General features: G+C 36.6%; 1 protein-coding gene and 2 non-coding genes across 3 annotated transcripts; all 3 read left to right on the top strand.

The window, feature by feature from the left end:
• Positions 1-1396: 1396 nt before the first annotated feature.
• On the top strand, positions 1397-9571 carry CENPW (centromere protein W). The gene is made up of 3 exons (XM_034991515.1): positions 1397-1700; positions 7331-7444; positions 9419-9571. The coding sequence occupies exons 1-3, from the start codon at positions 1575-1577 to the stop codon at positions 9443-9445; spliced, it is 267 nt and encodes an 88-aa protein (XP_034847406.1). The 5' UTR covers positions 1397-1574; the 3' UTR covers positions 9446-9571.
• Positions 9572-11801: 2230 nt separating this feature from the next.
• Positions 11802-11905, top strand: LOC118001678. The gene has a single exon (XR_004676787.1). It is a non-coding gene; the product is annotated as a U6 spliceosomal RNA (small nuclear RNA).
• Positions 11906-14908: 3003 nt separating this feature from the next.
• On the top strand, positions 14909-15014 carry LOC118001690. Its single transcript, XR_004676798.1, has one exon. It is a non-coding gene; the product is annotated as a U6 spliceosomal RNA (small nuclear RNA).
• Positions 15015-20799: the final 5785 nt, after the last annotated feature.

A 20799-nucleotide genomic window follows, 5' to 3' on the forward strand; every position in this document is an offset into this window, starting at 1 on the left:
CAAAAGTGATCAGAGACTGCAAATAGAGCTGACAAAATTTGATGAAAGATTGAGTATGGGGTGATAAAAAGAGAGGAGCCAAGGATGATTCCAAGATTTTAGTTTGAGTAATTGGAAAAATGGAAGTACCATTAGCTGTAATAGGGAAGTTGGTGTAAGGAGCAGGTTTGGGATATAGGGACTTATCAAGAGCTAATTTTGGATGTGTTAAATTTAAGATGACTTAAGATTCCAGTCCAGTGGAGAATTGGATATGCATGTCTGATTAGGGAAGAGAATTAGCTGGAGATGGCTAGAGAGCTGAGGTGAAATGCAAGGGAATATTCTAATAATGCACAATGGACCACAGGAGGGAGAATAAGGAGTAGAGAAGGGTTGGTGGCCTGGTAGCGATAGAAAGAAAGAGACTGCTATCCCATCTAAGTGGCATCTAAGAATTATTGGATTTGGAACACTGGAAGGAGTGAGTTGAAAAGATAGATGAGGTTGAAGAGTGAGACAACTGATTGAGAATATGGAAGGGTATGGTATTTGGTAACGATATGCCCTAGTGTATGACTGCAGGTGTGAATGATAAGATATCATCATTGGCAGAGAGGAGGTCTTGGAAATGGGAGGCCAGATAGTGGAAGGATCATCTGTGTGGATATTGAAATCACAATAATTACTACAGGTATAGTATAACATAGATAATTACAATGAACATCACAGTGATCTCAGTGCGGTCCTCAAACTAGGAGTACCAACAGGACCTACTTGTTAGAAATGCAAATTCTCAAGTCCCATACATTTCTATTCAATCAGAAACCCTCAGAGTGGTGCTTCATCTGATACATAATGAAGTTTAGGGACTACTTGTACTGATAGCACAGAAGATAGAAAAAGTTAATTGCTTGGAGAAATAGCAAGGGTTTTCAAGAGGTAGCATTTAAACTATATCTGAAGTAAGTGCAGGGGCCTTAACATGAAAGGGAGCTGCGTTTCTAAAAAAACAGCAAAAAAGCTAGAATCATGAAAGGACTTCAAGTAAGATCAAGTGAAATTACGTAAAAGTGTAAATTGTTAGCTATTGATATTAGAAAATCATGCCTTGCTATGAAGTCATTGGTTCTTTAGGAATCCTGATAAAACATCACAAACTTCTATTCATCTACTTCTTAGTCCACCGGTAGTAGGCTCAGTATATAGAATAAGTGTAACTGCCTTGGCATGCCAACATTTTCCAGTTTCTCAACACTCCTGTGAAATACAGGAGAAATACTTCCAAAGCTTAGGTACAATACAAATGGCGATTAACGGAAGCCTCCGACCTTTAAGGATATCACAGGGTCTCCACCGAGGGTGTTTTCTATGAACAGCCGGCACTCCGGGGGCGGGGCTTGCGCCAGGCTGACGTCACTACCGAGCGCCGGGCGCTCTCTTTCGGCGGCGGATTCAAACGTTTGGGCGGGGGTTTTGGGGCCTGAAGAAGTGTCGTAGCGGCTGAGTTGTTCTTGCTGTTGACTCCGGTGTGAATTTCTGTGCCGTCCCCGGAGGATCTCGGAAGCTAAGGAGGCTGGTGCCTGAGGGAGAGAATGGCGTTCTCGACCACAGTCTCGCAGAGAAAGCATATAAAACGGAAGGCTCCCCGGGGCTTTCTTAAGCGCGTCTTCAAGCGACAGAAGCCTCACCTTCGCCTAGAGACAAGTGGCGACTTATTGGTGAGATTCTGTCCCTTCTTTGGCTGGGAGTGGAGCAAGAGGGAGGTAGAGGAAATAAACCCCCGCTTTTATTTCGCCACCCCTAGCACCGTCAGGCCTACGTTTAAGGTGTTTCCAGCAATGACGAGGCAGGTTTGCCCCCGCCTGACTGGTCAGTTCATATTCCTGACGCTTAGTTGCCTGGGGCCCTGTGAGATGTAGATATCCGGACCTTTTTTTTTTTTTTTTTTTTTTTAACGGGAGGCTATTAGCCGTATCATCTTAAGGGGGAAAACTAACTTAAGTTTCTGCTTATGGCTTTTAAATATCACTTTTCCAGAGCATGGTCTGGTACTGCGCTTAGTGTACTTGCGAAAGGTGTGAAAGATACAGTTTAAAAAAAATAACTTTTTGAATTCAGGCAAAGTCCTATTTATTGAACTATTGTAAAAGGCATTACTGACATGCCTCTTACGTGGGTGCCTCTTTCTTTGCCTTCCTCCTTTTTTTATGTTGTTAACCAAACATCTTGCCCTATTTCCCATACTTTAGCTTAGTTATTAAAGAACCCCAATTCAAGTTTACTTGTTAGTATGTTTTCAACTATGAATTCATTTTCCTAGACAAATAGAGCACCTGTTAGTGAATATTCAAGGCAAACCACGAAAGCTTGTTTATCTGACTCATAATTCCTGCAGCATCATGCTCACTTAATAGCCATAACTAAACCCCTGTATATTTCTGTGTTGAAATAAATTTGGAGGGCGCCTGGGTGGCTCAGTTGGTTAAGCGACTGCCTTCGGCTCAGGTCATGATCCTGGAGTCCCGGGATCGAGTCCCACATCGGGCTCCCTGCTCAGCAGGGGGTCTGCTTCTCCCTCTGACCCTCTTCCCTCTCGTGCTCTCTCTCATTCTCTCTCTCAAATAAATAAATAAAAATCTTTAAAAAAAAATAAAATAAATTTGGAGTTTTTATGTTGAATGCCTGGAACATGTATTTCTCTAGCAGAATAAACACTCTTTCCCTAGGTTTAAACCATAAGAGACACCTCCTCCCTTTTGTCACAAGAGCTTTTTGAATAAAGGAGCCATTATACGTGGGCACCTAATTTCCAGGAAATCAAGGTAAAGAATTGTTGGTAGCCAGGGCATAGGGCATGGAGAATGTCTTCAAATGCATTATCCATCTGTTCTTAAGCTACATTGGGTTTTTCCAACTCTCTTCTCTACAGCCTCCCCAAGTTCACTACTGCCTTCCCATCTGTTGCCTGCAAGTGCAGCATTTCTCTTTTTGCTACACTACTATAGAATTGTCTTTACTTTTCCATTATTTGGTCTCTGAAGCCAAAACAGCTTTCTTGGAAATGTAGTTCTTCTACTATCTCCTGCCCTTCATTTCTTAAACTCTGTAGGGAAAGACAATATAGTTGACCTTTGAACCACCCTTTAATGACTCCTCTAACCCCCCACAGTTGAAAATCCATGTATATCTTTTGGCTCCCCCAAGAACTTAACTAATAGCCTATTGTTGACCAGAGCCTTACTGATAACATAAAACAGTTGATTAACACGTATTTTGTAAATGTATACTGTATTCTTACAGTAGTGTAAGATGGAGAAAAGAAAATGTTAAGAAAATCACAAAGAGAAAATGCATTTACAGTACTGTATTAATAAAAAGAAAAAAATTTTTTCAAGGGTCAACCTGTGCCTACTGTTTTGAATGCCCCCGCCCAGTGGTGTTAAAGGTAACCTAAGTGAACTGGATTAAATGAAATTGATCTGCAGAACATTTTCAGGAATTTATTCTGGAGTTTTCATTGGAGCTGGGGTTCTAAATGGAGAGGAAATGTACCTGTTCAGGAATATCTAGGAGATTACCAGCTGGTATAGATTGTTTGGCAGAAATTTCTCAAGTAGAGTCCTCGCACATCCACAGCTGTCTGCCTCAAAGTGATCCATGGACACCTGGGCTCTACTGTGGAGTGGGATTGGGATCCAGGTGGTGTGGGAAAGAAAAGGAGTTGCAGTGGTAGGGGAAAGGAAGTTCTTTCTGTTGGCACCTATTCCTAGGTTGTATGCTCATCTTTGACTTGCGTTGGTTCTCTTACTGTCTTGTATATGCCATGCATCACCCTGGTTTCTTTGCTTATGGTTTCCTGCTCACCTTTGACACTTCGTAATCTTACCCAGGCAGTTGTCCCACATCATCCATAAACTTCTCTACAATTAAGGCAGTCTGTTTTGATCTCTTTTTTCTGAACTTTGATAGCAGTATAAGAGTTACATAATACAATTTAGCTATTGAGACTCTGACACTGTTCTGTTAAGTTTCGTATGTCGTTTTGTCACCCGGTGTGGTATGCAGCTTTTTGAGAGGAAGGAACCATACAGATCTCCTTTTTGTGTCTCTCATTATCTTTAATACAAAACTAATCTACTTTTATGCTGTCTTTTGTTATATTGTATTTCTTCTGCCTGAAGATAACCTCATTCTACTCCACTTGGCAAACTCCAATTTCAAAATCCAGTTCAAATGCCAGCCACTTCCTGAGTCTTCCTTAATCTGAGAACCAACTTTATCTTTATCCTCTATTGTCACATGTTTGCCTTTAATTTCTTATGGGTTTGGTTCTCTCATCGGATGGGAACTTTGAGTTGGGAATTTTTTGTATTTCTAATGTTCGGCATAATACTTTGAATATTATGAGTGTACAAATAATGTTGGGAATGCATTGTAACTAATGTGGGTTGATTGTTATTTCTAACATTTTACTCATAATTTATGTTATTTCATAGTTCTTTTGCACCAGCTTTTTGTTTTATTTTATGCTTTATTTGATTGTATATCTCCAGGGCCAGTACTGGTGAGTACATCTGTTAATCTGAATAAATTGTTCAGCTTTCTCATGGCTCAGTTGGTTTTCAGATTTCTCACTGAGGAAATATCTGGATGCTTATGGTTTATGTAAAACTCAAAAGTCCTATGATGAAGGGAGGAGGAAATCAGACTGGCCCAGTGTTTTGGTCAACTGACACTGTTAAGGAATGGATATTTCTTTGTAAATTATCTTTTGATTTACCTTTCAAGCAAATTTTTGATGGAATGGCCTTTTTCAAGTTTGAATGTCTAGCTGAATACCTTAAAATTTGTTTTTGTTTTGACTATTTTAATTTAAACCTTAGTGCACGGATGCCTGGGTGGCTCAGATGGTTGAGCATCCAACTCTTGATTTCGGCTCAGGTTGTGATCTCAGGGTCATGAGATCGAGCCACACTTGGGGCTCTGTGTTCAACAGGGAGTCTGCTTGAGCTTCTCTCCTTCTGCCTCTCTCTGCCCCCCATGAGCTCTCTAAAATAAATAAATCTTATTTATTTATTTATTTATTTATTTATTTGGCAGAGAGGGACCCAGCGAGAGAGGGAACACAAGCAGGGGGAGTGGGAGAGGGAGAAGCAGGCTTCTCGCAGAGCAGGGAGCCCGATGCGGGGCTCGATCCCAGGACATTGGGATCATGACCTGAGCCGAAGGCAGCTGCTTAACTACTGAGCCACCCAGGTGCCCCTAAAATAAATAAATCTTAAAGAACCCAAAAAACCTTAGTTTGTGCATTTGAGTGGCACCACTCAATTAACAGTTTTACGAGAGAGAATTGGGTTGCTTAAAAAAATTCTGTGACGTCAAAAAGTAATATTAATTTGTCTCAGAACCTATGGCTCATGCTTATGAAGAGGAAAAGACTTTCCATATAGGTTAATAGGGTGAACTAAGTCTCAAAACGGTGTAGTTTTTTTTGTTTTTTCCCTTTTCATTTTTTCAAAATTGAAGTATAGTTGATGCACAACATAGTGATCAACAAGTTTGTATGGTATGCTCACCACAAGTGTAGCTACCACTACCATACGAGGCTATTACAATACATTGACTATATTCCCTAAGCTGTGCCTTTTATTCCTATGACTTATTCATTCCAGTGGCTTATTCATTCTGTAACTGGAGGCTTGTATCTCCTATACCTCTAAACCCATTTTGCCCATTCTCCCCCACCGCTCTCCCCTCCAACACCCATCAATTCTCTAAAACAGTGGGTGTGGTTTATTTGGGATTGACTAAAAAAATTTTTTTTTTGCCTAATTCGGGGAGATATGGAGGGATCTTTTGTTCATGCAATGATAATTGTTGACTATGTATTGTGCCATGGACTAAAGATCACTGAAGATATAATGTTGGGGAAGATAAACATAGTTCTTATCCTTGTATTTGATTGAGGAAGACATGAGAAATTGCTGCATGGTGTATGTAGTATGTGCAGTGGTAGGAAGTTCAGGGTGCATAACAGATATTGGGGGGAATTTGACTTTTCAGAGAAGTTTACAAACTAGTAGAATGCCTGTAGGCAAGGTTTCATTTGAATACAGAAAGAAGTTCAAAAGACTTACTATAGAACTGTAAGCTGAGAGATGAAACTGGAAAAGTCTAGTCAAGTGGGGTTTAGTATTGGAATTTATCTTGGGCATAACTGGAAGCTATTTATCTTTAGAAGTAGGAAATCTAGATTAACAGGAATTGTGCCATGTTATGGAATGTTTTTGCTGCAATAGGAAATGGGATGTCCTTGGAAGTTTAAAAAAAAATTGAATAACATGGTATTACATAATCAGAATTGGGTGCTTTACCCTAGAGTTCTTGTGAGAATTAAAGAAGACCGTGCATCAAAAAAGTACCAAAGGAAGATGTCTTCCATAGGTTCTTTATCTTATTAAATTTAAATTCCCAAAGTCCTATTTTTTCCAGATATCAGTAAAACATTCTTCAACATCTATAACCATCCACTAAAGATTTCTGCATAATATTTAAATTTAAAACACCACATTACCTAGTTATTTAATGTTTAATAAACTGTGGGGGAGTGGTTGTGTGCGGTACACATAGTGAACATTAGATGAGTATTCTAACTGCAAAGAACATGTAGTATATAAATCACCAGTATATTAAAGATATTATCTAATTTTACCTAAATAATTAATATTTATTATCTCCTTATATTATCCATTTTAATTTTTTAAGAGCCTCAAAGATGATTAATAGTAGATATGATTATTTTGATATGTTGGATGACATGTAACTTGACCTTTATATATATATACTTTTCATTCCAGTAAAGTTAACATTTCAATTATTAACATGGTTTTGAATAGATTATTTCAAATTAAATATCTGGTTAAAAAATCTTCAACCCATGGATTGTAGAATGAGAGATTGATTAGCATTAAACAGTTGGTGATATGTTTTGTTTTTAAATTTTTGGGAAATCCCATTATGAATTTAAATTTATTTGGAATTGGAAGCAAGAATATTTGCTAGTTAATAAAGTCCTACGTAAGCTTTGTAATTATGCTTTACAATAATGTTATTATCTATGGCCTTTGGTCAGCCTTATATATAACCTTGGTTTATGTTTGCAGTAACTAAGTCTCTTTTGTATAGAATTTAAGTTGGACTTATAGTAAATTGAATTCTGTGTTACTTTAAATAATTGACTTAAGCACACTAGTAAATTTACAACAAATTTTGGAATCTTTTTAAAAATCATTATTTCAAAGCATCAGTGTTTGAGTTTAAAAATCCTTTTGAATTTTCTCTTTTAAAGGTGCATCTGAATTGTTTACTGTTTGTTCATCGGTTAGCAGAAGAGTCCAGAATGAATGCTTTTGAGAGTAAGTGTGGAGTCATTAAAAAGGAGCATGTACAGGCTGCAGCAAAGGTAAAATCTGACTTTCTTTTCTTGAGCAAGAATTAACTTAAAAAAATATCATCTAGTATATCATTTCTGTCTGCTTTGGATTCCTTATTCAGCTTTGTTGACTGATGTTTTGCTCCCCCCCCACAATTATGCTGGCATCCTGGTATAGTTAACAACAGAGTTGGCACGGATGCTAACCAGTTATCAGCTGCTGTTTCCCTAGCAGTGTAACTCTTGCCTAGGTACATGGCAACCTAGGCAGCTGCCTACAGCTGGGGGTGTTTGGTTTTTATGTTATTGGGTTTAATTATGGAGATTTTTTTTTTCTATGTGTATATATAATGGATTTCTGATGGAAAGATTCATGGGCACTGCTTTATCATTACTTAAGGGAAATGAATGTTTGGCTGCTAACCTATATGATTTATAGTAGGCTGTTTATAGTTGAGAAGGTTTATCACCTTGAAATTTATGAAAACTTCTTGATCATTTTAAGTTTTCCTAATTACTTGTTTTGAGATTTGAGTGACTTATGAATCAAATCACTTAAATAAGCAGAGAAAGTTGCTTCTTACTGGTATTTCTATATAATGTAAGAATATGATGTCTAGGATGGTTTTTTCTAAATATGTCTCCAAGATTATTATTTTCATTTGATTTTAATAGATGGCCCACCAAAAAAGTTTTGGGGGTCAGATAAATTTAGATGACCTACTGTATCTCTTTGAATAGTCACAATGTTATATAGAGAGCTTTGTTTCTAAAATAATATGCAAGAAACTGGCAACCATGGTTGACTGGGGGATGATGTGGGAGAGAGAATTATTTTTGACAGTCTACCTCTTTGTAGACTTTTATTTAATTTTTTTTAATTTTGAAATAATTATAGACTCACAGAAGATGCAAAAATAATAGAGTTCCCATGTACCTCTTATCCAGCCTTCGCAATGCTGTCATCTTTAAATATAGTTATGTAAGGTTTATGAAAGTTTATGAGAAGCAGAGGTAAATAAACTTGTCGAACTCTGTTTAACTTAGCATCTTAAAGATTTGGGTGCATAATATACTCAGCAAATTTGAGTATGTCGTACTTTCTTTTGTAGTGCTCATGCTAACATGTAGAACCAGAGAAGTACAAGTACTGGCCTGGGATATAGACCTATTTGATGGTCTTTGTGGAAGCTTAGAAATGTGCATGCCCTGGTACTTTTTTAGGGGCTTCAACTTTGCTTATATTCCAATATGTTTCTAGACTATTAAAGGCAATATAAGTTGTTTTTTTTTTTTTTTTTTTAGGTAGAAGTAAGGCTTAAGAGTTTGTAGAGTGTATGTGCGTATTTTAAATTTAGGGTTTTTATTATAGGTGTAGTTACCTATAAGTAGGTAAGTTCTTTAAAAAAATTTCTGGATATATTCTGGTCTACTGCTTCTAGTTTTTTATAGCTAAAGATCTGATTTTATTTTATTTTCTCATGGGCTATATGTTTTGAAAATTGTCTACCTAATGAGTTAAAATTTTAAGAATATAATGACTAGTCTTTGTCTCTAAATTGATATAATTCTAGCTCAAATATAAGAAATTTGGTGTTGCAGTGGATTTGTATTGCCTTATAGTTGTTAATGCCTGATTTATAATAGGATTTTTGACTTTTGGAAAATTCTTTAACTCCCTAGATTACTAAATTGTCTACAAACCTCAAGTTGGGAACCACTAATCTGGGTACTTTTGGCTTACATTTGAAGAAATTGACAGAAGTGACTATAAAACCAGATTTTGAGAATTGCTTTTTCCACATTTTTTGATAGAAGTGGACTATTTTAGGGGAAGTCTAGGACCATTTATAAGGCAAAAGATTCCATAATCACCTTCCAAATTGGGTTTTATAACTCAGTCTTGCATATTATGCACGTAAGATGATCTAACTTTTTGTCGAGGAATTCTGTTTTATTTGCCTTGGGTATAATATGAATCTTCATTTTTTCCCCCCCTCACAGGTAATTCTAAAGAAGAGCAGAGGTTAGAAGTCAAAGAACACATTTTTGAAAATTACATAATGTATTATTTTAGGTGATAACAGACCGTGAAAGTACTTTTTACATATCCATTAAGATTGTGTATTATTAAAATATTAAATATTGACTAGTTGAGGGATGTGTGTATTTGTGTGTGTGTGTATATATATATATATATTTTTTTTTACTGATTCTGGAATATCTCAAACACATATATAACTTTTTTTTTTGAGGAATTGTTTCTTTTTAATGGCCTCATTTTACTTCCATTTTGTTGGTGTTACGAACGTTTTACATAACAAAAATGACATTTTACATATGTAGTAGTTTGAAGAGATGTGTTAGAATTGTTTATAAGGATTTAGATTTAGTTACAGTTAACTATGGAATCAATTTAATTTCTGAAGAAAGACAATGTGCAGTCAATCTAGGTACATTTTAATACTGATTTTAACTATTTAATGCTGTCACATAAGCGATGCAATTTTTACCTTATACCATTATTGACATTTCTCAACTAGAAACATCAGCAAGGTGTTTTCAAAACCTGTTTCTCTTTACAAGCCAAAAAAAATAGTAGAGCAGACTGACTTACTTTAAGTAGGTTTAATAGATGGGTGTTTCATTTCCCCTAAGGAGTCCTTTAGAAGTTTATTGTGTATTATCTGATAGTTATTTTTATTTTTATTCCCCAGTGGTTACATCTTAAATAGTTATAGTATAACCCAAACCAGGAATTTGATATTAGCACCATGTGGGTGTAATACTGTACCATTTTATCATGTGTAACCACCACTATAGTCAAGATACAGAACTATTTCATCACCAGAAAGTTCTCCATCATGCTGTCCTTCTATAATTAACATTTAGCCTTCTATGGACACCCCTCCCCTCTAATCCCTAAGCCCTGGCAATCACTAATAATCTCTTCTCCAGCTCTATAATTTTATCATTTTAAATGGAATCATACAGGTAATGACTTTTGGGGATTCCCCCCCACTCTATATAACTTCCTTGAGATCCATCCAAGTTGTTGTATATAGCAGTTCCTTTTTATTACTGAATTGTATTCCCTGGTATTTATGTACCACAGTTTCTGCAGCTATGCACCCATTGTAGGGCATTTTGATTATTTCCAGTTTTTGGCTATTATGAATAAAGCTTCTATGAACCAATGTGTACAAGTTTTTATACAGATAAAAGTTTTCATTTCTCTAGGATAAATGCCTGGGAGTGTGATTGCTGGGTTGAATGGTAAGTTTATCTTTAGTTTTTTAAAAAGAAATGGCCAAACGGTTTTCCAGAATGGCTGTACCATTTATATTCTCATCAGCAATTTATGAGAGATCCAGTTTCTTCACATTCTCATAAACATTTGGTATTGTTATTTTTTATTTTAAGCTGCTCTGATGGGAGTGTGTCTCATGTTTTTTTCCATTTCCCTAATGGCTAATGATGTACATATTTTCATGCTTATTTCTCATCCATTTTTCCTCTTTGGTAAAATGTTTCTTCATTTCTTTTGTTTGTTTTCTATTTGGATTGTTTGTTTTTCCAATGTTGAATTCTAAGAGTTCTTTATTCTAGGTATAGTCATTTGTCAGATATGTGGTTTGCAATATTTTTTTTTTCTGTTGCCTTTTACCCTCTTAACAGGGTCTTGTGAAGATCAACAGTTTTTAATTTTGATGAAGCCCATCTTAATTGGGTCCCCCCCCGCCCCCGCCATGGTATTGGTGTAATGTTTAAGGACTCTTAACCAAGCCCTTGGTCCTGAAGATTTTCTCCTATATTATTATTACTTTTTTTTTTTTTACAAGTTTTATAGTTTTACATTTAAGTCTGATCTATTTTGAGCTAATTTATTTTTTTAAAGATTTTATTTATTTATTTGACAGAGAGAGACACAGTGAGAGAGGGAACACAAGCAGGGGGAGTGGCAGAGGGAGAAGCAGGCTTCCCTTGGAGCAGGGAGCCCGACGCGGGGCGATCCCAGGACCCTGGGATCATGACCTGAGCCGAAGGCAGACGCTTAACAACTGAGCCACCCAGTGCCCCTATTTTGAGCTAATTTTTATATGAGGTATGAGGTTTAGGTCAAGATTTATTTTGTTGTCTGTAGATACTATTTCGGCACCATTAATTTGAAAAGACTGTATCTCCTCCATTGAAGATCTTTTGCATTTTTGTCACAAATCTGTTAGTCATACTTGTGTCGGCTGTTCCTGAGTTCTCTGTTCCATTACTTTGTCTGAGTCCCTCCACCAATAACACATAGTTTTTATTACTGTGGCTATATAATCAGTCTTGAAATCAAGTAGAGTGATTCTTCTCACATGATTCTTGTTCAGAATTGTTTTGGCTTGTGCTGGCTTCCAGAGCACATATACTAAAATCGGAATGATACAGAGATTAGCATGGCCCCTGCGCAAGGATAACTTGCAGATTCTTGAAGTGTTCCATGTTTTTAAATGGTTATCAGAGATAAAGACTTAAATGCTTGATGAAAACTGGTAAGAAAAAAAAATTGTTTTGGCTCTTCTAGTTCCTTTGCCTTTCCATATAAATTTTAGAATGATTTTGTTTGTTTCTACAAAAAAAAATCTTGCCAGTATTTTGATAGGAATTGCATCAAACCTGTGTGTCAATTTGGGGAGAATTGGCATCATTACTATGTTAAGGGTTCCAGTCCATGGGTATGGAATGTCTCTGTTTATTTACATCTTTGATTTCTTCATCATTGTCTTGTAGATTTCACTTTTTATCATTTCCTTTCTGTATAGAGAACTTCCTTTTGTTATTCTTTTAGGGTAGGGCTGCTGGTGACAAATTTTCTTCATTTCCTTCATCTGAGAATGTCTTGATTTCCCCATCATTCCTGAAACATATTTTCACTGGATAGAGAATTCTGGTTTGACTGTTCTTTTGTATTTGAAAAATGTTGTATCATTTCCTTTTGGCTTCCATGCTCCTTGATGAAAAAAAGTGTAATTAATACATTGTTTCTCTGGCTACATTCAAGATTTTTGTTTTATGTCTTTGTTTAGAAGTTTGATATGATGTGCTGTGGCATGGATATCTTTGCATATATCCTATTTGGAGGTCACACTGAATCTGTGTGTGTGTGTGTGTGTGTGTTTTGCCAAATTTGGGCAATTTTCAGTCATTGCTTTTTTGAATACTTTTTAGCCCCATCCATCTTCTCTTCTGGGTCTCTAATGACATAAATGTCAGATTTTTTTTTTTTTTAAGTTCCATAAATTCCTGAGGCCTTTTTTTGGGAACGGGGGGGTGTCTATTTTCTCATATATTGGGTGATTTCTATGTTCTGTCTTCTAGTTCACTGGTTATTTCTTCTGTTTCTCTATTCAGTTGTCCCATTTTTTTTTCCAGTTTAATAATAAAGTTTAATAACTTTTTAGTTCTCAAAGTTCCATTTGTTTTTTTCTTCATATCATATATATTTGCTGAGACTTCCTATTTTTTTTCATTAAGTGTGTTTGTAATTACTCAAGAATTTTTATGATGGCTGCTTTGAAATCCTTGTTTGATAATTCTAACATCTGTGCCATCTTGGTGTTGAAATTTGTTTTTTTATCATTCAGTTTGCAATCTTGATTCTTGGTATTATATGTGATATTTTTTATTGAAACTTGGACGTTACAAGACTGGATTTTATTTAAATCTTGTGCTATCACAGGACTTTTCTGGCAGCATTCTAGTGGATAAAACATGGTATTGCCTTGTTACTGCTGGTGAGGATAGAAGTCCAAGTTCTCTGCTTAGCCTCTGTTGATGGCCAGTGATGGTGAAGGAAGGAGCTGTCCCATTATTGCTCGGTCAAGTGTGGGAGTTTAGGCTCCCCCCTAGGTCTTTGCTGATACCATCCTGGTTGGGAGAGGGAGGGGGCACCTTATTACTGCTATTCACCTGTATTCTACTGATGTTGTGGCAAGGTAGTCATGTTACCCTTGAGCAATGGTGAAAAGTCCCAACTTGACTAGTCTCCAGTACTACCCAAGGGGGAAGGGATAGAGTTTTTTGTTACCACAGCATGAGCGTGAAATACCAGACTTCTTATGAGGTCTTCATTGACTGTGAGGGTGTACTCTCATTACTACTGAGTGGTAAGGGTCCTGCCTCTCCAGTAGGTTCTGATACCTCCCCAACAATGAGAGGATGAGATTCCTTCTTACTGCTAGTTGTGGATGAAATTCTGGGCTCAGGATGGTCTTCTCCGACACCACCCTGACAGCAGGATTTAGAATGCTACATTATGTCCCTGCAAGAGTAAAAGTCTAGGCTGTCTACTTGACAGTTGCTGAGGGGGGGTGGGGAACAGAGGCTGTAGTTTTTATCTGTGCTGTTTGGCTTGGAGCAGATTGGTTATTGTCTAAAATTTTTTTTGCTAGGATACCCTTTTTTTTGTCTTTTGGTTAGAGAAAGTAGGTTTTTTTGGAGGATTTTTGGTTTTCTCCCTCTTGTCTGTGCTTATTGGTGTTTCTGAGTTGCTGCCTTCTCTAGTATCTAGTCTAGGATTGAAATGGAAAAGAGTAAACCCAGGGTACTCATCACTGTTCTTATTTGTTTTTTGGTCTCAAGTTTCTAGCTAGTCTGCTGTTTTCTCTCTACTTTTCAGAGTCTCATATATGGATATATGTTTATATCCATATATCTGGACTTTATCATATGCTATGTACATCCATCCTAGTGACCTAATCCTCTGTGTAATTTATTTAATTTCTTTAGAGAAAAATCTCTAGTCCCACACTTTTTTTTCTGGGATAAAGTTTGGGGAATGGACTGTCCCACACATAGATCACCTGTTAATCATTTTGTTATTGCCCTATCTTACTCTCTTCTTCCATTGTGCATGGCTGTCTGGACTCAGGAGAAACCCTAGAGTTCTGCCTGGGCAGGTTAGCTGAAGCATCTTCTCTTGTTACCTGTGTCTTCTTTGGCTCTACCTCAACACTCTGCATCTAAAAGTTTCCTGACTCTCTTGAATATCTGTATCTTTTCAATTTTGGCTTATATCCTTTTATACTTTATTATTTTAATGGAGTCTAAGGAGGGAAATTGTGTGTGTGTGTGGTGTCAGTCTTGAACAGAAAGCTTCATGAATTCTTTCATTTATGTTGAATGTAATACTTATAAAGCATTAATGTGCCAAGATTTCAACATCTTATTTGCAATATAAATACACATTTTAATATAAAATTATGTTTAATATAAAGATAAATTATAGATAAATATTAAGATTTTCCATGAGAATGTGTAAGTTTGAAAAAACATGCAACTAGAATATATAATTCATGCTGAAGTGTTCTATAAATACATGTAATATGAAAATCTTATTTTTCCCTTGACTTCACTTTAAGAGCTAGATTAGGGAATTTTGGATCCAGGACAACTAGAACTAATATATTCCAAGTTAATATTTAAGTTATTTTAAAAATGAGGTTTTCCCTTGTGCTTGCTTTGGGAGTACATATACTAAAATTGGAAGAATACAGAGAAGATTAGCATGGCCTCACTCAAGGGTGACATGCAAATTCATGATTCCTCCCATTTTTTAAAAAATGAGATTTTCCCATCTTTTCTATTTCTTATATTGTGACAAATGATCATCATAATGAGGTTAGGCCCACTACCACTTCCTGAAAAGACTTTCAAATAATTGACTTATTTTTACATTCTTTCTATTAATTAGGCTTCTATATGCAATTTTTCTACCTCACCCTAACCTTTAAGTATGAAAACTAGGAGAGTGGGCTGATGAAGCTTCTCCAATTGAAGGGCAAAATAGGATTCTAACTGGGTGTTTGGAAAAGCTTGGTGGTTTTTGCCCCCATCATTGCAGACCATGATATTGCTAACCAGCAGGAAAATACAAGACCAAAAGAGGTGTGTGTAGTCTGGGAAGTGGGGTGGGATGAGGGGAGTTGGTAGAGGTATGAGTCAGTAGAGGTAGTAATAGCGTCTATGTGGCTTTAGCATCTCTTCTGGGAAGTTTTTTGTTACAGGTAGAAATTTTACTATGTTGGTAAACAATTATAACTCGAACATGTTCCTGAGAGTTAGAGGTTGAAGAAAGCCAGAATCAAGACACAATGTAGAGGAATAGTAGGAGAAATTTATTGGCTTGTCTTCTGTATTTTGAAGGAGTTATATGCCACCCATCCCTCACACCTGAATTAGAAAAGATGAAGAGAATCTAGGGTATGAGTTCCAGCAGAGGTGGGGAAAAAAGACTAAGTGAATTGTGTTCTGCATGTTGAGGAGGGCCTGTGAGACCTTGAACAAGTAATTTAAATGTTGGCTCAATTTCCTCATCTGTAATATAGTAACTTGTTTTTGGCTATGTACTCTCCTTCCCACTCTATCCCTTAAACACTTTTAGGCCTTGATTGCTGAACGTGAAGGTGGGTATAGTACCTAAGGATGGGTGTTTAGTTGTCCTTATCTTTGGTATTTTGAATCTTGACATTCAGTACAGAGGTGGCTGGAGATGAGTTTCATGATGCCATACTCCCTAGATAAGTGATTTTCAAGCTTTACTAAGCTTCAGAATCACCTGGAGGGCTTAAAGTATAGATTGCTGTGTCTAATCCCTTCCAATTTGATTCAGTAGATCTGGGGTAGAACTGAGAATCTATTTCTATCAAGTTCCCAGGTGATTCTAATTTGCTCATATAGAGGCCACACTTTTGAGAACAATTGCTCTAGATCAGAAGTTTTATAAATCTCTATTGGAATATAGACACACCTGTGCCTGTTATCTATGACTGCTTTCATGCTACAAATTTTGGTACAGTTGATTAGTTGCAACAAATACCATATGTCTTGCAAGGCTAAAATATTTACTATCTGGTATTCTTTTTAAAGATTTTATTTATTTGAGAGAGAAACAGCACAAGTGGGGGGAGGGGCAGAGGGAGAAGCAGACTCCCTGCAGAGCAGGGAGCCCTACTCCGGGCTCTATCCTGGGACGCTGGGATCATGACCTGAGCTGTAGGCAGACGCTTAACCGACTGAGCCACCCAGGTGCCCCTTTCTATCTGGCTCTTCACAGAAAGTTTGACCCCTGTTTTAGATCATTTCCTAATCTGGCTATATTGCTTAAACTCGAGTTGCCAAATGACAGATTACTACTCCAGAGGCTGCTTTTCTTGCAAGTTGTGCTCTATGGTTGCCCAAATACATTAGGTTCAAATCTACCCACCTTGTTCATTTGACAAACACATGGCAGTATGCTGGCTTCTGAGTATTTAAGCAAAATCCAGACAATAAGAAATGGTTGGTTCATTAAGTAGATAAATGAATTGTCCTGCTCTGGGGATAGATATTTATTAATTTGTCATTTAAATCATTCCTCTTGGGGCGCCTGGGTGGCTCAGTTGGTTAAGCGGCTGCCTTCGGCTCAGGTCATGATCCTGGAGTCCCAGGATCGAGTCCCGCATCGGGCTCCCTGCTCGGCAGGGAGTCTGCTTCTCCCTCTGACCCTCTTCTCTCTCATGCTCTCTGTCTCTCATTCTCTCTCTCTCAAATAAATAAATAAAAAATCTTTAAAAAAAATAAATAAATCATTCCTCTTACTTGAGGCATGTAGTCAAAATCTTGTATCCAACTAATATTGCTAAATATTATCAATAAAACTCGATGGGCCCATTGACATGCTGTAGTTAGTTTCCTCCTTATATCAGCTACATTGAAGTGCAATACTTTCTTGATTGGATATAGTGAGGGATAGAGTTTTGAGATTTTCCTTTTATTACATTTAAAAACATTTGCCTTATTTTCTTAAGATACTGTCATCTATGTGCGATTTTCTTTTTTGAGTCTTGGAGTTCTCTGACTAGCTATGAGTTTTCTTCAGTTAGTATTTGTATGATATGTATTTTTCCATCATACTTTTCAAACGTTCTGTATTCTTCAAAGTGTGTCTCTTGTAATTAGCATATACTTGGGTTTTGTTCTTTTATCCAATATGATAATATTAGTAAATGAAGTTTGTAGTCCACTTATATTTAATGTAACACTGCTACATTTGGGTTCGTATTTACTCTTTTACTAATTGTTTTCTATGTGATCAAGCAGTTTTAAGTGCCTTTTTCTTTTTTGTTTTCTTTTGAATTTTCTGGTTCATTTTACTTTCTATTACCCTAGTTATACATTGTTATACTAGATATTATAATATGTATCATTGACTTGTTATACTTTTTATTAATCTGTTTATGCAGTCTCTTACTAGAGATTGCAACATGTACCTGTGACTAATTCTAGAACCTTAGAACATTGTAATTCCATTTACCTACTTCTGTTTTTTGCTTATTTTAATTTTACATTTGTTAAACCACACTAGAATTATTACTTGATCCTGCCAGTATTCAGTGTATGTTTATATCTACCTTCATATCTACTCTTTGATCATTCCTACAATTCCATTTTTTTTCTTTGGAGTTTTTTTGTGAAATTACCTGAAGAACTCCCTTCAATATTTTCTTTAGTGTCTATTTCTTGGTAATAAATTTTTTTTGTCTGTGAAAAAATTTCATCTTTTTTTAAGATTTATCTATCCATTTGACAGAGCACAAGCAGGGGGAGTGGCAGGCAGAGGGAGAGGGAGAAGCAGGCTCCCCGCTGAGCAGAGAGCCCCATGTGGGGCTTGATCCCAGGACCCTGGGATCATGACCTGAGCTGAAGGCAGACGCTCAACTAACTAAGCCACACAGGTGCCCCCAAAATTTCATCTTTAAATTTAAAAGATATTTTTGTGTAGAATTCTAGATTGGCTGTTATAGCACTTTAAAAATGTTATTTCATATCTTTAGGCTTCCATCATTTTTTGAGAAGTTCATAAGACTTATAGCAGTATGTCTTTTTTTTTTTTCCCCTGTTAGCAAAGGTTTTCCTTTCTGGTTTTTAGCAGTGTTAGTATGATTAATTTCCCTAGATTTGTTTTATTTTCATTTTTATTTTGCTTGAGGTTCCTGAATTTTCTGAAAATAGGGTGGTACCTTTCATCAGTTTTGGAAGATTCTTAGTTATCTTTTTTTTTTTTTTAAAGATTATTTATTTATTAGAGAGTGAGAGAGAGAACACAAGCAGGGGGCATGGGAGAGGGAGAAGCAGGCTTCCTGCTGAGCAGGGAGCCCGATGTGGGGCTTGATCCCAGAACCCTGGGGTCATGACCTGAGCTGAAGGCAGACACTTATGATGACTGAGCCACCCAGGTGCCCCAGTCGTTATCTTTTCAAATATCGATTCTGCCCATTTTCTTTTTCCTCTTCTGGGATTCCAATTATGTATTATCATTAGACTTCTATAGGTATCCCTTACACTATATATATATATTTTTTAGATTTTATTTATTTATTTGAGAGAGAAAGAGAGCATTAGCAGGAGGAGGGGCAGAGGGACAAGCAGACTCCCTGCCAAGTGCAGAGCCCCATCGGGCTGGATCCCAGGACCCTGAGATCATGACCTGAGCTTAAGTCAGATGTTTAACTGAGACACCTAGGCGCCCCATCTCTTACACTCTTATTATTAGACTTCTGAAGGATCTCTTACACTCTTAATGCTTTTTACATTAAATTTTTTCTCTGTCATTTAGTTTGGATATTTCTGTTCACTTGTCTTTGAGTTTACTAATTTTGTCTTCTGCTCTGTTTCATCTGTTCTCAAACACATCTGATAAGTTCTAAATTACAGATCTTTTTTTCCCCCTTGAATGCCTGCATCTGATTCATCTGTTGAAATTCTTAATTTTACCCACCCTTTCCTCTGTTGTCTTGGACATATTAATTGTATTTTAATGTAATTGTCAGTGAATTCCAATATTTGGGTTATCTGAGGTTTTTTTTTCTTCCTCTTCTTTTTTTTCTTTTGGTTTTTGTTCATGTAGTTATGTCTTATGGCATGCCTAATAAATTTTACTCAAATCTGGATATTTTGTTAAAAAAAAATTCTCTCCTGCACTAGGCAGACAGTGATGGTTGATCACCTTAATCTAATCAGTGACTGGGCTAACTCATGGCTGAGTTGTAGTTTGGAAGAGATTCAGTTCATCTCTTGTTTGCACTTGGCCTTCCATGTATTTTAACTGGGAGCTTGATTATGTTTTTTAGTGGCTCTTCTTCTGGCATGTACTGAACGCTAATCTTTGACACATGAGAATTCCAAAAACTCTGCTTACTTTTCAGAGTCTTTCCCACATAGGCCTAAGAATTCTATAAATGCCCTGAAGGAAAGACTGACCTTGTAATCCAACATTCTAGGTCTCCATTAAAAGCTCTGCTATAGCAGCCTGGAGTCTCAACTTTCTTCCTTTGTTAGAATTGGCGGATGCCTCCAAGGTAAAATTTGCTGCAAATATTAACTTACTTTTTTAATGTTCTGCCCTCTGGAGTCTTAGTCCTTCCATTTCTTGTTGCCTTAGCAGATCTCATTTGTCTTCATATAAATGGTTTCTGTATGTTACTTAATTTTGTTCTCAGAGGGAACACTGGTTGGCTGTAAGTTTACTTCAGTGAGGGTGACCACCTGTCCCAGTTTGCCCAGCTGTTCCAGTTTAGCACTGTAGATCCTCCATCCCAGGAAACTCTTCATTAGCAGGCAAACTGAGACAGTTGGTCATCCTAATTCCAAGCCATCCAGAAACAGAAGTTAGTAAATTTAACTTAACATGAAACTAGTATGTAGGAAGGTGCTTTTAATAAAACTCATGTGAGAAAGACTACTTTTCACACGGAGGTTATATGTTAAATTATTTACTTTAAAATTGTTATAGCCAATATTTTCATGAATAAGTGTTTCAGGAAAATGCAAATAGTTATTGTTTAGAAATTATACCTATTAGAAATTTTTAAAAGATCATCTAATCATTATTCGGTTAATTGTTCTAAGCAGAAAGTTGGTAAAAACATTGGTTTGTCTTTGAAATGGTTTTAAGTGTCTCTTCCTTAGAGTTGGAGTTGTTTTATACAAACTCTAACTTTCATTTATCTCTTTTTAAAGTGTATTTTATGACTCTAAAATGTTTTTGATCAGAAACTTTTGTGTCTAAATAAAAATTCATGCTGGCCAGTATATCCTGTGTTAAGGCAGTGGACTCAGTGCTCTTAGGGCTTCATAGCTAATAAGCACCATAGAAAAGTGAGGCAGGGGAACACTGTGCTCTTGGAGACAGAGAAGTTGTATTCACTAACTTCAAGTTTCATTTATAGATGCTGTATCTTATTTTACTGATATTTAAAGTTTGAAAAAATAAAGTTTGTCCACTAATTAATGCTACAAAGGCAGATATTTTTACTAATAGAGGTATAAGTTTCAAAAGGTTAGATTGAATATCCTGTATGTGA

This window comes from Mirounga leonina, unplaced genomic scaffold (assembly GCF_011800145.1).
Source record: "Mirounga leonina isolate KUSES-001 unplaced genomic scaffold, KU_Mleo_1.0 Mir_53, whole genome shotgun sequence".
In the NCBI taxonomy this organism is placed as follows: domain Eukaryota; kingdom Metazoa; phylum Chordata; class Mammalia; order Carnivora; family Phocidae; genus Mirounga; species Mirounga leonina.

Bases quoted from the DNA above. Each gene is read 5' to 3' on its own strand.
- CENPW (XM_034991515.1), top strand. From the start codon at position 1,575: ATGGCGTTCTCGACCACAGTCTCGCAGAGAAAGCATATAAAACGGAAG. The intron at 1,701-7,330 runs GTGAGATTCTGT...TCTCTTTTAAAG, and splicing joins AGACAAGTGGCGACTTATTG to GTGCATCTGAATTGTTTACT. The intron at 7,445-9,418 runs GTAAAATCTGAC...CCCCCCTCACAG, and splicing joins ATGTACAGGCTGCAGCAAAG to GTAATTCTAAAGAAGAGCAG.